The sequence below is a fragment of the Typopeltis vanoorti genome, chromosome 10 (genome assembly GCF_054136105.1).
Source record: "Typopeltis vanoorti isolate ZY-2024b chromosome 10, IOZ_Tvanoo_1.0, whole genome shotgun sequence".
NCBI lineage: Eukaryota > Metazoa > Arthropoda > Arachnida > Uropygi > Thelyphonidae > Typopeltis > Typopeltis vanoorti.
In genome coordinates this window covers 72703158-72720544 of record NC_143558.1, presented here as the reverse complement: position 1 = coordinate 72720544, position 17387 = coordinate 72703158, and the positions used below count along the sequence as shown (strand labels likewise).

General features: G+C 35.3%; 1 protein-coding gene across 1 annotated transcript in view; it reads right to left on the bottom strand.

The window, feature by feature from the left end:
• Window positions 1-17387, bottom strand: part of LOC150102506 (GDP-D-glucose phosphorylase 1) — a 125037-nt gene that overhangs the window by 77569 nt on the left and 30081 nt on the right. The window contains exon 3 of the mRNA XM_090399607.1: window positions 1877-1993. Coding sequence (XP_090255733.1) covers window positions 1877-1993 — 117 coding nt within the window. The remainder of the gene's footprint in view (window positions 1-1876; window positions 1994-17387) is intronic.

The window sequence follows — 17387 nt, the reverse complement described above, 5'->3', positions numbered from 1 at the left end:
AAAGTAGTTATGTTTTTTTTTTACTCAATTCTTGTATCTAAATGTTTCAGAAATTGGAGTCACAAAATTGGCTGCAAAAAAAAAGTTTGCACAGTTCTTATAGCACTGCCTATGGATTTAGTGGAATAACTGTAAAAAAAAAAATCACACCATATGGTAACAAAAGACACTCATACCTCATTACAATTAGATATACGAGGGAAGGTCTGGAAAGTTCTGATAAACATCTAGAACAAAAATTATATTAAAGCAACTGATATAACCACAAGAAAGAACATATCTTAAAACCCTTTATCCTCCATGTTTCATTAAATTGTAATAATTTGTTCTTTTTCTTTTAGGATATATACGCAAAATTAATTAATTTTTGTTCTAGGTGTTCAGAACTTTCCAGATCCCCCCCCCCCCCATTAGCCAGCCTGGTTAGGTCAGGTCAAGTGGTTAGCATATCTGCTCTACAGCCAAAAGGTCTTAATCCCACCAAGGGCATGGATGTTTGCAAATTGTCCTACTAATCAATTACCATATGTACTGTTGTGTCCTGGCACAGTATGACCTTTGATATCTTTGCACAATAAAAAAAAAAATCAAATGAAATCAAATCCAGACATCCCCCACCTTGTATATTCTATGTTCTTATCTATGCTATTTGCTTTGGAGAAAAGAATAAATTTACTCTTTCTTAGTACACTCATACTTGAATATCACAGCTAGGCTTTTCAGCATCCCAAATTAAATTCTCTCTTTTACTACTGGCATTATTATTTTTCATATCAGGAAATTGATGATGATGAGATTAGTGAGTCTGTACAAATCTCAATTTGCTCTACCCATAGAATACTGTTCCTATATCTCAAATGATATTTACCTCTCATCTAACAAAAAATAAGCAATTTCATTTCTGGTAAAAATAAATAAAACATTTGTTTAATCACGAACCATCTTGTGCCTAAGTCACCACTACTTATTATTATCATCATCATCATCATTATTATTATTATTATTTGATACCTCCAGGGAGTCCTAAGACTTACCGAGGGAGGACACCTACTGTACATCTCTCCGTCTCCACCACTCAACCTCATCCACAAACCGCCTCATCTACACCAATGCCATCTACTGTCTACCATCACCACTATTATTTTCACAGACAATCACAAACATCCATGCCCATGGTGGGATTCAAACCCGCAGCCTTTTGGCTGGAGAGCAGATATGCTAACCACTCGGCCAACCAGGCCAGCAACTTATGACAGAGATATTCAGGTTCTGATGCATTGCTATTCTATTGATATAATCAACTCACTGAAGCAAACTAGTAGAAACTAAGAATGTTTGCTATAACAGAAAGTTTACTATGATGAATTCCCTTTAGAAACAGTTGATACTTGTCTGTTATACTGAGTAAACACAGTGAGTTAGGTTAAGTAGAATGGTGTTTGCTATAGTGCAAGGGTTGACTATTCATTCATAAAGACTAAAATTTTTTCAAAACCATTCGTACTCACCATTTGTGGCTAAACTGCAAAATAACTTTTCTCCTCCTCTTACTTCAGTCCAACTTCCCTTTGCACAAATTCTCTGAGAAGTAAAATCTTCCAACGCTTATGTTTTCCTTCAAACCATTTATGATGACACAACATCATAACTTTCAATGTTTGAGATTACCATAAAAATACATCAGAAACTGTCATATAAAATCTATAAAGTGAATTTTATGTTCTGAAAGATACTTTCAAATAAGTGAAAGAAGAGTTAACAGCAGCTATATAAACAAAAAGTAAATTAAAAATTATCATATGAAGAGAAATTAACGAAAGGCAAATTCTTCCAAAAAAAAGAAAGAAAATTCTTTCAAAAAAACAAAATCTCTTACTTGTGCTACAAATCCATACACTCCAGTAAGAATTTTGGTTTCTAATTGGGCTATAGTATACCTAAAATAGCCTTTCTTTGCAGCATCCTTCCACTTTGACTGAAGTAAGTTATCAAACTAAACAAAATTCAATTAAGATCTATACGTTAAAACTTAATCTAAACAAAATCTTAAAATATAACCAGTAAATATATTAAAATTGAGTTATAAGTAAAATAAATTGTTTCCACCTGTACAATTATTTAAGTAATCTTATTCAAACAGAATTTACTTTCAAAGTATTAGGAACTAGCAGAAAATTGGTAAATTCATCCAAGTCCATTAATAAATTCAGAGTATAAATAAATTATGTAAATAAAGTATGTAAAATTAGAGAGTGCTATGATCTAGTAAAATGGACAAATTCTAACCAGTTCATTCAGTATTCAGTGATAATTTCAACAACAGGTTGGTCGATTGGTAGAGCCTCTGCTACTAATGGTTCAGTTAAGTAAGTTTGAGCGCGGTTAGTAGTTGGAAGGGGACAATCGTTCGATGCTGTTGGCACACTCTCCCTCGATGAGTCTTTGGACTCCCTGGAGGTGTCAAATAATAATAATAATAATAATAATAATTTTCTGGAATGTCTTCTTCCTGCTCAGGGAAGATTTGGGATGGGGAGAGGATACAATGGAAGTTAAACAATATCTCTAATGATTTGAATTTATGTGATTTTGTACAGTTGCAGCATCTGTGAGATGTATTGTGGTGAAAATTAAAGGATACATGGAAGGAGGGCAAAACTAGTGAGTGAATGTCCACCAGTTTTGAACTCCTTAACATTAGTAGAGTACAAAGTATCGAAGGTAGAGTGGAAAATGTTAATGTGGGAATTAATGAAATTGACCTAAATAAGGAAATAGCACACTTGCATGTTATCTTTTGCATGCGCAAAATCAAAAAGTTGCAAAAGGCAAGAGATTAGCGAAGAGAAGAGATTAGATTAGAGAAAGAAGCATTTAGTCCAAGTTAAGAATCGAGATCATGTGAACAAACAAAAAAAAGTAAGGAGAAAATTATGTACAGAGACTATTATCAGAGGAGTACTTAATGAAAGTATAACAAAATCATGTTTTCCTGGTGCAAAAATTAATGATATTAATCATGCCATGCAGATGCAGAAAGGTAAGGCTAAAGAACTATTTGTCTTAATCAGCACTAATGATCTGAGAAATGAAAAGCATTCTATGAGGGAGGATGTGAAGGAGAATTGTTGAATAAAACAAAAATGAGGAGCAAGATGGTTAAGATTGTGAAATCGCTGGTTGTGCAGATAGAATGATGTATGATTTGCAGATGTATGGTCTGAGTTTGATGAAAAGAAGAATGCTGATGTACTGCACCTAAATGGTTTTGGCATCAGGTGTCTATATATAGAGAGAGAGTTTTGTTCACTGAGCATGCTAAAGCACAAATTCAGGAAAACTTAAGCAATTAGGGTAGATGCAGGTGAGAGCATATGAAGGCACCCATGAGACAAGTAAGTGTGAGAATGACCAACAAGTGCAGAATCTAGTTTGAAGCAAAAATATTGAATAGGATAGTCAATTCAGGAAGTAAATGTGGTTGGGAGAGTAAAAAGATGCTGCAGTTTCTGCATACTAATGCCAGAAATATCAGGAACAAGAGGGGAGGAGTTTTTGGCTTTGAGTTAGTGCAACCTTGCCAAAAGTTATAGGCATTGGTGAGCCTTGGCTAACAGCAGATAATGTAGTTACAGGGATAGAATGTAAAGGGCTTAGTATTTTCAGGGAGACCAGAGAAGATAGGATGTTGGAGGCACACTACTAATGATAGCAGATAAATTGCAGCCAAAAAGAATAGGAGATAGGTGGGAGGGTGGCTGTTCATTTGAAGCAATCTGGTGTGAGATCAAGGCCAATAAGACAAAATATGAGGTTGACTGCTGTTATAGCCCAGGGAATTCCAGGGATAATCAGGAAGACATACACGATTGGAAGGAAGAAAGATCACATGACAAGAAGGAAATGGAATTTATACACCTACTAAGAGATAACTACTTGTGGCAACATGTGATAGTTAAAACTTGGGGTTTGAGAGTATTGAATCTGGTCATAGGATCAGAAGAACTATCCATAACCAAGTTGGCAACATTGTCTCTGATTGAGGAAAGTGAACATGTGGTCTTGACTTGGAGATTACAAAACATCAGGAATATTCTGCTAAGAAGGAGTATATGTGAAACCACAAAGCAAGCGATAATTATGACGAGCTTAGGAAGAAGCTTGAAGCTGTGCTATGGCATGAAGCCCTGCAAGGGAAGGATGTTAGGAGTACATGAGAGAAAGTTAAGGGGCATCTAGAAGAAGCAATATTAAATTGCACACTTAAGGTAAAGAGGGGAAATCAGGAAGGAGTCAGATGGCATTTTTAAGCATGAGCTGCAAAAAATAAATGGTTGTGAAGGGTATATAAGGTTTTTATAAAAGGTTTATATAAAAGCGGCTCTGCAGCGCAATTGGAAGAACGACGGTATATTGCGCCCTTCAATTTGAATAGGCCTAAGTTCGATTCTCGTCGCGATGGGAGGAATCTTTATCAGGACGATTTCGATCGAAGGTGAGTTAGCCGATCTCATACGGAGGTAGCAGGGTTTTTTCTCCCGGAAAACTCGGGTTTTTCATCCCGCATACAAACAAATCAGCCCTTCAGAACACACGCAATTTACAGACAAAAAATACTAGTTGTGGTGGTGGTGGTGGTGGTGGAGGTGGGTAGTAGATGGTGTTGATGGAGATGATTCATAGTAGAGATTCAGTGTAGTGGTTGAGACAGTTGTAGGCGTCATCCCGCGATGAGTCTTCAGACTCCTTGGAGGTGTCGGGAATAACAATAATAATAATAAAACCTTGTAATGTTCTAAATTTTGGAAAATTTACTTTTTTGGGGGATATGTTGTTGAAGGTGGAGGAAATAAGAGATCTTGGGGTGATGGTGGATAAGGATCTAAAATGTGAGGCCTTGATTAGGTCACATATGGACTACTGTGCACAGATTTGGTCACCTGGTTTTCAAAAGGATGAAGAGATATTGGAAAGGATCCAGAGGCAACTGATTAAGATAGTTTCCAATCTCTGGAATGTCAAATATGAGGAAAGGTTGAGAAAATGCAATCTATAGAGTGAAGTGGATAGGAGGAAGAGGGATGATATGATAGATATCTACAAATTAGTAAGGGGTTGTTATAAGATCAATGTTAAAGAACTTTTGCAGAAAACAGTGGGAGATCAGGGGAGAACAAGAGGTCATCTCTGGAAGCTGTATAAGGAGGGTACAAACAAGGGAGTGAGAAGCAGGTTTTTTGAATGCAGAGTTGTGAATGATTGGAATGTCTTTCCTGAGAGTGTGGTGACTACAGAGAATTTTAGTGTGTTTAAGGTGTGGTATGATGAGCTGTGTGTATGACAAAAGGACCTCCTAGATGAGTCTGACTCCATGGGGTCTTAAGGTAATAATAATGTGACCAGCAAACTCATGAACAGTGCAAGGGTCAAGCAAGAAAGGTGACCAACATGATAAGGAAGGCAAAATCAGATAATGAGAAAAAACTAGCAGAGCAGGCCAAAGTAAATCCCATGTAATGAAAGAGTGCTTTCATTACATGACAAATAAGAGGAAGAATGAGTGCTGATAATGACATAGTGACAGAAGCAGATAAAATAGTTGAGATACTCAGTGACCACTTTGCAAGAGTATATCATCCAAGTAAGGTTAATGCTGTGACATATTTAACAGAGAGTGATGTGGGAACAGGGGGTGGATGAACTGGAGGTTCTTAGGATATTGGAGAATCTCAATGTAAATACAGCTGTGGGATTAGAGGAACATCAGCTCATTTAATATATCCAGTGCTGGATTTACGTATAAGCTAAAAAAGCTACAGCTTAGGGCCTCGCAATCTGCTAGGGCTTCAAATAAAAAAACAAAATATATAAAAATTGATAAAAAATATATTTGTAGAAAAATCACTCAAATGAAGTCAGACATATCACGATGATAATTTCTAAATAATTTTAAATATACAAAATATAACATTAAAATAATTTTGACGCATTGTAAAAGTGATTGAGATATTTTGTCTTCTTTTTTTTTTCCAAAAGCATTTATTTGAGAGTTTTTTTAAAATGTTAGCTAACTTCAAAGGGTATCTATCCAATAATTTTTGACCACTCTTAATCTTAAATAGTCCTTCCAAGTGGGCTTTCCCCAAGGTCATTGTCTTTCGGCTTTCCCCACTTTAACTGAGAAAAGGCCTCAGGGGAATAATAGAACAATAAAACTTTAAAACTTTCTGTTCTATGAGCCTTATTTGTCGTTTTTAAAACCCTTTAATTATATAATCATTTCTGTGATTTAGTAAACGCATACTTTATTATTTTTTTAATAAAAATTAAAAGACAATATATTTTCATATATTAAAAAGGTGTATATATTTAAAATTTTTCTGAGACCAGCTGATGTAATTTAAAACAGTAGGGAGCCTCTGGGTTTTGTATAGTTTAGGGCCTCAGCAAGTCTAAATCTGGCACTGAATATATCTCGTGTTCCCTTGCACATTCTCACAAAACGAGAATATGCAAGGGAACTGGCAATGCCCCTGACTAAGCTCTTTAAGTCTCAGTTATGGTAGACTTCCAAGGGATTTGAAAGAGAGCAAAATAATTTCTTTTCATAAGGGAGGTTCTAACATTAGCAAGTTATAGACCAATCAGTATCTGAGGAATGGTGGTAAAAATACTAGTAAGTTAGTCAAAAAGAGAATTCAGGATGAGGGTCAACATGGCTTGGGAAGAGTAGATCATGCATTAGTAATTATTAATTTTTTTATAATAGGGTGACAGCTGATAAAAGGAATTTGGATAAATGGAAGGATATACAGTGATACTGCTGAATTTTGCAAAGGCATTTGACAGGATACCACATGGAACTCTATTACACAAACTGCAACAAATCGGGATGGATATAAAACTGGTGATATGGATTAAAGCTCATGGACAGATACCAAAAAGTAGTATATAGAGTAGCAAATCCAGAAGGCAGGTGACTAGTGGTGTGCTACATGGATCTGTGCTTGGACCACTGTTGTTTCATTTGTACATAAATGATATACGAAATCAGTTCAAGGGATATATTCAGTTGGTTGCTGCTGATGATACAAAGTTGGATAGGGTAATAGTTAATCAAGGTGATGTGGTGTGCTTGAAAAATAATGAGCACAAGGTGCTTACATCCATCAAAACATCCACATCATCTCACAAAAAAAAACAAAAAAAACAGGTGTTTATAAGATTCATTGCTCTTGTGGCATTTGCTACGTAAGCCAGCCGGGAAGGTCATGGGAGATCTATGATAAATTTAGTTTAATCCTTTATCCAAGAGTGAACAAACAAAGTTTGCACCTGAAAATATCTTCAGGACTGAATATGCTGTTGTACTACCTTACCGGGGTAGGTAGTACAACACCAGGCAACTCATAGCAAAGGTGGAGCAAGCTACCAACACTCCTATCTCAGTATCTCCCATAATGCAAAACACATCTCCTTGTGGATATGTATAATATTATGCATTAAGGGACTGGCCACTACCCAGACTAGTTTCGACCTTTATTGAGGTCTCTTCAGTGGGAGCCAGGCCCAGATTTGGAGATACCAGACAGAAGCAATAGCAAGGTCATCTTTACCTATAGGAGTTGCCAAAAGGTGTGCCACCTTTTTTTTTTATTAAATTACTCTGGATTTAGAGAAAGATATTGAAAGTTTATTTTTCACTTGGTTAGACTATAATAAATTTAGTTTAATCCTTTATCCAAGTGTGAGCAAACAAAATTTGCACCTGAAAATATCTTCAGGACTGAATATGCTGTGTTTTTCATCATGGGAGATCTGCATGTATGAACACATAAAAGATATTGAAAAAAACAGCATAAATTAGGTTTGGCATCTCATACAACAAACACAGACCATCAAGCAGTTTGGCAAAAAAAAAAAAAAAAAAAAAAATTTTTGCCTTATATTGATCATAATTGTTTTATGAAAAAATTTAAAGAAGCCTCTGAAATGCTTTGTTAGACAATATATTAAAAGTTTAATAAAACAATATTAATAAACCATTTAATTTAATAAAATGTATTAAACAAGTTTAATGAAAATTAAACCTACACCAAATTTGGTCTGCTTTCATTAAAAATTTAACTACTGAGGACCTAGGATATGACACGTCATGCTACAGAACGTGACAACAATTAGTATTGTTCCAACACATATACAGTAATCAATTTAACATTTTTTTCATTCTGGTTACTTATTTGTATGTAACAATTGTAAAGGTCTGATAACAATCATTATGTGTAATAAACTGTTTCTAGTATTTTTTGGTACATAACTTTTGCTAGTATCCCTGATGATGTAAGTCTGACAACTTACAAAACTTGTAGAGTTATATTTGTTTATTTTATTTAACTTATTTATAGGGGCGGGTTGTGCATAGGCACTGTGGAACTGCAGCACCCCCAATTTTTCTCTATATATAAATATATTTATTCATTTATTTATATTTGCTTGTAATATTTAATTTTACCATCAACAATCCTATATAATTCTCTTAGTTTGTATAAAAATTAATAAAAATTGATCTTGTAGCACTTAGGAGGGCGAGGGATGCTAGCAGCACTGTGTTTACCACAGCGTCATATTGCTAAGTGCGCAAGCATATGCAGGTCATAGTGAGATGCGAGCTATTAGCATGATGCGGCACTGTCCGTCGCACAGTTCCACTGTTGTTTATATGCAGTTTGCACCAGTAGTAGAGTGCTCGTACTGCTTATCGTGTTTACTCTGTCTCTTTAAATATTTGGGCATTACAATTAAAGACATAACATTTGTCATAGTTTTCATTTTAGAACATTATTGGGGTTATTGACAATTATGACCTCAGAAATGCAATTCAAGAAATAAGTTCTGTGACAGTAGTAATAAGTGAACTACAAAAACTTAAATTTTCACAGTTGACTCTGACTGAGAAAGTTTCTATTAAAATAAGAGGCCGTCCTTTACCCAATATTCAAATATCTCAGCCAGGAATAAGCAATGATAAGACGTACATTAGAAGTTTAATACAGAGTGGTATAAAAAGAAAAGTTAGCTATGTGGTCGTGAAGTGAAAAATGCACTATTTTGTTTTCCGTGTTTGTTGTTTGGAGGTGATACGAAATGGACAAAGGATGGTTTTGTAAATATAAATAAATGAAAGAAAAAAACTGAAAAAAACTGAAAAAAACGAAACGTCAAAAAAATATTGAAAATGCAGTTTCTTTGTCACTTTTAGGAGCTGTAGATATTAAACAAAAACTTAGTGAGGCCTACAGAATTTCAATTAATGAGCATAACAAAAAGGTTGCTAAAAACCATGAAATTTTATCCAAGATAATAATTGACTGTATGTTATTTTTTTGGAAATTTTGAAATTCCTTTATGTGGACATGACGAAAAAGATGATTCGGCAAAATCCAGGTCTATTTAGGGGATTAGTGAATTTTGCATCTAAATTAGATCCAAATTTAAGAAACCATTTAGAAACCAGTACAGTCTTTAAAGGTGTTTCTAAGACTATTCAGAATGAGATACTCGATTGTCTTTTTCAAATATACCAAAATGAAGTAAATAAGGATATTGAAGAAGCTTCATTTGCAGCTGTCATGGCTAATGACACAACGGATGTTTCAGAACACTCTCAGATGGTTATTGTTTTTCGGTGTAAAATTCTATGGTTTATTATTTTAATCTTTGATCCTTCTGCTTTAATTTACTTATAGTTCTTCTATATGGTGGTTCTTAACTATTAATTAATTGTTTTCTTCTCAGTTGTGCAATCAACTCTTGGCCACCACTTAATTTACTGATAGAGTGTGCAAAGCTTAGCTGACAAAGGGATTGCCTCTGGCAAGGGCCAATTCCTTTGTTTCAATTTTGGTGCTAATCCTTCTTCAAATCTAGGAAAAATTTATTTGATTATGCTGCACCATCCAAAATTCTAGACAAGAGAAAATTTCATTGTCAAGGATCTAGCAATCAGAAATGCACACTATTCCTTAAGTCGATATTTTCTGTTCTAAACTTGGATATCATATAAATCTTAAATTTCTCTGCAGTCGTAGCTATCTTTAAACGTTAACTCAGCACAGATTCAAATTTTCATGAGCGGTGCATTGAGACCAAGATCAGGCAAATTATTTGATTGACAAAAAATGGATCTATTCATTGAACTAAGTAAGATACAAACAACAACAATTATTTGGTTAAAAACTAAAGCAATTACAGGCAAACGTTAGTTAACAAAACATCTCCAGGTCATTCTTAACATCTCATTAGACAAATCTATATCTCATATAAAGCTAAGTTTAAGCTCCTTCTAATTGCATAACATTTCCAGCTAATGATTCAACAATTCTCAGAACTCAGAACTAATAGACTAAACATGTTATAATTCCTTTAACACAATTCCTTACAATTCTCAATTATAGAACTTTATGGTTCCCCATTAAGATTCTGGTTTTCTAAGGTCCTATCATGCACTATAAATCTAGTAACTAATCAGTTCTTTTCTTTGACTCCTATTACTCCTCTCAGTACACAAGTAAATTGAATAACAGTCTACTTTACCGGGGACTCTGGAATTCCTTGGCTTCCTCCTTGATCATCTGTAGGATGTCTGGGTCTCGTTGATCCTATGCCTGCATAACCTTTCCTAATAAAACAGACTTGCGGGTTTGCTCACGACTCGGTTCCATTGGTGTAGGCAAATCTGGTCTGCCGCAATCAGATCAAGTGGTTCCACATAACTTCTTGGTCTATGCTGTATTCTCCACAGAACCAAGGTCTGTACTTGAACTGGATTTCTGCTTGACGGCCGGGCTGCCAACCGACATCGTCCGCTTTGATCGTATTCCTACCACTGTCTTCAGGAACTTCAGAACTAGATGACTAGCACAACGGAAGAAAAAGCCTCCAGTTCGTGTTGTCAGCTCTATATATCTTTGTCGCAATGTTCTCTCCTAGGGGGTTTTGTCTACCTTCATCTGGTTTTCAGTATTGCCTTTAGTTCAATGTCATCCATGTTTCAACTCTCCCTAATGCATATTCTACATCTTGTTGCAGCATCTTCTGATCACATGTGAGATTTCCGTTGTGACTGTGGTGCACTTGATGTGATGTGCGTCTATTCCGTCGTGTTAAATCACATAAACTTCTAGACTTATTAATTATTTCAATGCAGTTTACTCCAATTGTCCTCAGACCATTCTCCTCAATCTCTGTTTCCGACTTGCATGGGTCTTTAGCTACCTTTCCGCTCGGAATCTGGTAGGTATCTGGTTGGCAACTCACTTATGAATTGGAAGCGTTTTGAGACTCACAATGATTATTTCCAACATTCTCCATATTTCTTTCAGATAGCCCTACATTATTTGTCTTGATGTCCTTCTTCATAATGTTTCTTGACTCTATTACCGAACCTACGGTTCCTTCTACCAAACTTTTTGCTTCCCACAAGAAATACTTCATTCCTGGAGAAGTTACAAGAGAACTGGTGCTTCTCCAAAAAATCAGTTCCCAAAATAATCTGTGTGCTTGAATAAGGTGATGCGTGAAGAACTAATAATTCTTGCGAAATGCACAACCTAAACTCAGGTAGATATCTTTACCCAAACCTTCTTGTAGGCATAAAAAATCGAATTTGAGAGTCCCGAGAGTCTGATTGGTTTCCTCAGCTCAGTGATGCCTTTGCAGACTCTAGATTTGATACTCTGGAAATAATCTTCATTTATAACAGCAGCATTGCAACCAGTATCTATTAACATGTCACAATAAGACCTCTGAATATTCCCCTTGATTATCATTCTCATTTCTCTCTGTTTCACAGGGCTCCTATTTCCTTTCTTCCATGAATTCTTTTCATTTTTATGAGGCATATGCCAAAAACTTAGATTCTTGAGTATTCCAGGAGGGTCTCCTGTTACCAAAACAATTTTGGGCAAAGTGCCCAACTCTATTACAGTTAAAGCATTTAGGAGGCTCCCTTCTGTCTCCTTGTATATAACTTCCTTGAGGTCGAGATACTGCGGATTTTCATTCTGTCACAGCCGCCAACCTTAGCATTATATTATCAAGACGGTTCAACATAGCTGTTGCAGTCGTTGGACCTCTTGCCTGACAATTTCATTAATCTTCTCTGGTTGAGGGATGGAAGATTCTGAAGTCTTAACAGTAACTGCCGCCAGTTGTTGTAGTACAGTTGGTTAGTCCCTTATCTCTTGTGGAGTTATTCTTGTAGTCAGTCACTTGATTGAAGTTTACTGATTTCTCTCCCTCTCCCTCAATATTCCTTTGATCTTTAGTTGTTACTTTTCCCTTGTTAGGCACCTTTTCTGTTTTATTATTACTAACGGGATTATTAGTTTCCTTGATCATGTTAATTTGGCCTGTAGCATATGCAGGACAGATATCTCCAAGCATTCGCTTCTTCTCCTTTATGGCAATGTAGCAATCCTCTATGTTCATTATCCTTTTCTTGTAGGCCGTTTCTCTTAATTCTAGTTTTAACCCTTGCCTGAATTGCTGGAACACCGCCCAATCTAGGTGAGGTCTATCTTCACTTGAGACGTTTAAACTGTTGGCCAGGGTTAGCAGACGATTGTAAAATTCCATCACACTTTCCCTGTCCTTCTGAGCACTCCTTTGCAGCTTCCATAGATTAGGCCCTAAACTTCTTAGTCTCAAAAACTGGGAAATCAATACTTCCTTGAATTTTGAGTAGTCTAAAGTTTCCTTCAATATTGGAGAGGAATATAGGAAGTTCTTTGCCTTCCCTGTGAGTTTACTCCGTAGTAAGATAAGAAGCTGAAAGTCAGTCCACCTTTTTACTCTCCTTAATTCCTCAATGTAGCTGGAAAAGGCCAATACATCATCGGATTGCTCCCCAGCAGGAAGACTTGCTGTGAGTTAACTGCTCTAAAGAACTCGCCATCGTCGATTCCCGAAATTGATGGATGAGCCATATTTGTATATCAGTTTACAGTATTAGTTTCTCTCTTCTCTACAAAAAGTTTTGTTTTAACACTCTTAATGCCTAAATTGCCTGATTTTAACTCAAAACCTGCTCACTTTGATTCACCCACACTCTTTGATTAATCTAGTGAACCAAATCCAGTCGGCTGTGCCATTGTAAATTTCTTGTGGTATTATTTAATCTTTGATCCTTCTGCTTTAATTACTTATAGTTCTTCTATATGGTGGTTCTTAACTATTAATTAATTTTTTTCTTCTCAGTTGTGCAATCAACTCTTGGCTGCCACTTAATTTACTGATAGAGTGTGCAAAGCTTAGCTGACAAAGGGATTGCCTCAGACAAGAGCCAATTCCTTTGTTTCAATTTTGGTGCTAATCCTTCTTCAAATTTAGGAAAAATTTATTTAATTATGCTGTGCCATCTAAAATTATAGAAAGAGGAAATTTCATTGTCAAGGATCTAGCAATCAGAAATGCACATTATTCCTTAAATTGATATTTTCTGTTCTAAACTTTGATATCATATAAATCTTAAATTTCTCTGCAGTCGCAGCTATCTTTAAACGCTAACTCAGCACAGATTCAAATTTTCATGAGCGGTGCATTGAGACCAAGATCAGGCAGGCTATTTGACTGACAAAAAATGGATTTATTCATTCAACTAAGTAAGATACAAACAACAACAATTATTTGGTTAAAAACTAAAGCAATTACAGGCAAACGTTAGTTAACAAAACATCTCCAGGTCATTCTTAACATCTCATTACACAAATCTATATCTCATATAAAGCTAAGTTTAAGCTCCTTCTAATTGCTTAACATTTCCAGCTAATAATTCAACAATTCTCAAAACTCAGAACTAATAGGCTAAACATGTTATAATTCGTTTAACACAATTCCTTACAATTCTCAATCCTAGAACTTTATGGTTCCCCATTAAGTTTCTGGTTTTCTAAAGTCTTATCACGCACTGCAAACCTAGTAACTAATCAGTTCTTTTCTTAGACTCCTATTACTTCTCTCAGTACAACAAGTAAATTGAATAACAGTCTACTTTACTGGGGACTCTGGAATTCCTTGGCTCCCTCCTCCTTGATCATCTGTAGGATGTCTGGGTCTCGTTGATCCTATGTCTGCATAACCCTTCCTAATAAAACGGACTTGCGGGTTCGCTCATGACTCGGTTCCATCGGTGTAGGCAAATCTGTTCTGCCGTAATTGGATCAAGTGGTTCAGCATAACTTCTCGGTCTATGCTGTATTCTCTGCAGAACCGAGGTCTGTACTCGAACTGGATTTCTGCTTGACCGCCAGGCTGCCAACCAATATCGTCGGCTTTGATCGTATTCCTACCACCATCCTCTGGGAACTTCGGAACTAGATGACCAGCACAACGGAAGAAAAAGCCTCCAGTTCGTGTCGTCAGCTCTACATATTTTTGTCGTGATGTTCTCTCTCTTACGTCACGTTTTTTTCTCTCGGCACTTAAATCTTCTTGCACCCAGTGCCATCACTCCTCCTGGCATGTTATGGGTTACTTCCATGTGCAATTCAGTCCTTGCATACGTGACTACCTCAGGCCTTCATTCCTAATCTGCTTAGTTTGCTAGTACCATGACTCAGATTGTCACACACTAATATAATCCTTACATATTTTCAAGTTCTGATAACCTCAGAAGAACTAATAGCAGTATAAGGCATAAGGAAAATATTTAAGTTATGAACTTTATCGATAATTCACAATCAACTTTAATTTTACTAATGTACAAATACTGCTCCTGGAATTTTGTTACTTGTTAAAATAGAATGAAATAATTTAGAATAAATTCTCTCTCTCATTCAAGATCTGAATGCAATGAAGTAATATTTGAATGGTTTCGGGGATTCTTTATTCCAGAGAATCAAACTGCAGATGGCTTATCCAAACATATTCTATAGCAGTTAGATATTATCCTTCAAGGTAATAGACAAAAACTCAGACATTTGATGGTGCAAATATCATGAAGGGTAAAAAAGGGGGCATTCAAGTAAAAGTTAAGGAATTTTATAATAATGCACATTTCACTCATTGTTATGTTCACCAACTGAATCTTATAATGAAAAATGCAGCAAGTGTTATGTGGAACTCAAGAATTTTTTTCTCCAATATTATAGCTATATCAATATTTTTATTGAGATCACCACAACATGTAACAATTCTTCATAAACATATACACACCGCCATTCTGCGCCCATCTACTACAAGATGGAACTTTAACATAAGCACTGTAAACAAAGTTTACAAAAATTTGCAACCATTAAAAAGCTGCGTTGATGAAATTCAGTCAACATCAAATTCAGATCAAACTATTTCAGAAGCCACAGGAATTTTACACTATCTAAATAATGAAGAATTCATGTTCTGGTTGGAGCTTTTTCATCAGATAATGCCTCACGTTGAAGTAATTTACAATCAAATGCAATCTCGTGAAATTGATGTATTCAAAGTACATCAATACATAGCAAATTTTAAAACTGCTATTTTGGCAATAAGAAATTCAAAGTACTGTGAGAATCCTTCAAAGACGCTCACTGCTGAATCAAAGGAAGTATATGACTGCATATGTGTTGATATGGAGGAAAGGTATCCTTTCACTAAACATTTAATAGCTGCTAAATTATTTAACAAAAGGATAAATTAGCTAATTTTAAGAATAAATTGCCTACAGAAGAAATAAAATTGACCACTGAAGCATATCCCATTATTAACAAAGAAAAACTTAGACTGAACTTCGAATATTCTACATTAGACCCAACATGCATGATTATTGTAAATTAATAGACTTGTTAAAATTTATAACAGAAAATAATTTAGATTGTGTTCTTAGTGAAATTACTGTATTGATAAAAATTCTCTTGACAATTCCTCTGACTACATCAGAGGCTGAACGCTGTTTTTCAACATTAAAGAGAATAAAAACATTTCCAAGAAGCACTATGAATCAGGATAGGTTAAATGCACTTGCGATGATTTCAACAGAGAAAAAAATTCTTCAAAAGTCACACAAACATCAAGGAAAAAGTTATTAATCTTTTCGCTCAAAACAAAACAAGAAGAATGGATTTTATTTTTAAGTAAGTTTGAATTATACTAAACTGTATAATTTTATCGATAATAAACAATATTTTTTCATGTTTAATTTTTTTTAAATTTTTACCATAATTTTGATATTTTATCCAAACACGTATACACTGTACTTACAGTATGTGTATGTATATTTCAAAAGTTGCAGCACCCCCACAATTTCAAGCCACGAGTCGCCACTGCTTATTTATCTAAAAACATGTGGTCCCAATAATAGAAGCATTCTTCTGAACTGCTAAACAACATAAACTTGCATATTCATCTAATTTTCTATGTGATTTAGAAATAGAAAACTATGTATAGAGAAATAGTCAAGGGATGGAGGAAAAATAATATTAGACTATACCCAGAGTTAGGAGGATAAATTAGATGGAAGTTAAATGAATGAGTGCCATCAGTAAGCAAATGCTCCACACAGAAATAGGATTAGATGGGACTGGCCATATATTATGAGAAAGTACTTGACAGTGTCTCTGACTAAGTTTATATTAAGTCTGTGTACTAACAGGATTCAAAGGGAGTGAAAAGAGGGTAAGACAGTTCCATTACGTGAAAGAGATTCTACGATAGATGTGCCATGCCAAATTAATAGATCTCAGTATCTCAGAAATGGAGTTATATCAGAAAAATTGATTCAAATCAGAATTCAGGAACAGAATAATATGATACTTTGGGGAGGGGGCAGTCTTTTCTTAGTAAATGACTCACTTTCTATAGTAAAGTGATACTTGAGCTGCATAAGAGAAAGATAAAATGTGATGTAGTTCAATTTTGCAAAGATATTTTGACAGGCTTCCACATGGAAAGCTAGTAAATAAAGTGGAGCAAATGGGAATGGACAGAGAGCTGACATGAATAAGAGGTGGTTTATTGCAAGACATCAAGCAGTGGAGCATAGTAGAGAATAATAAGTATGATCAAATCATAATTAAATAATCAAAAAGCCAAGCAGCAGGGGACTACTGGTGCACCGCAAGGTTCTATAGCTGAATTTTTTCTATTCAACTTGTGCATAATAATAATAAGGAATAATTTGAGAAGAATATTCTCAAATTATTTTGAGAATATTCTTCTCAAATTATTTGCTGATGCTAAATTGTGGAGTGCAATAGCAAATAAATTAGATTTAGAGATCTGTAAACTTATTTGAACAGTAAAATGCAATAATGAGATAAAAAGATTTCCAGTTGTGTAACAGTGCAATTAATTCATCTGAGTAGGAATTTGGAGTGATGTACAGGGAGTGTCGTTCAAGGAAGATATTGCAA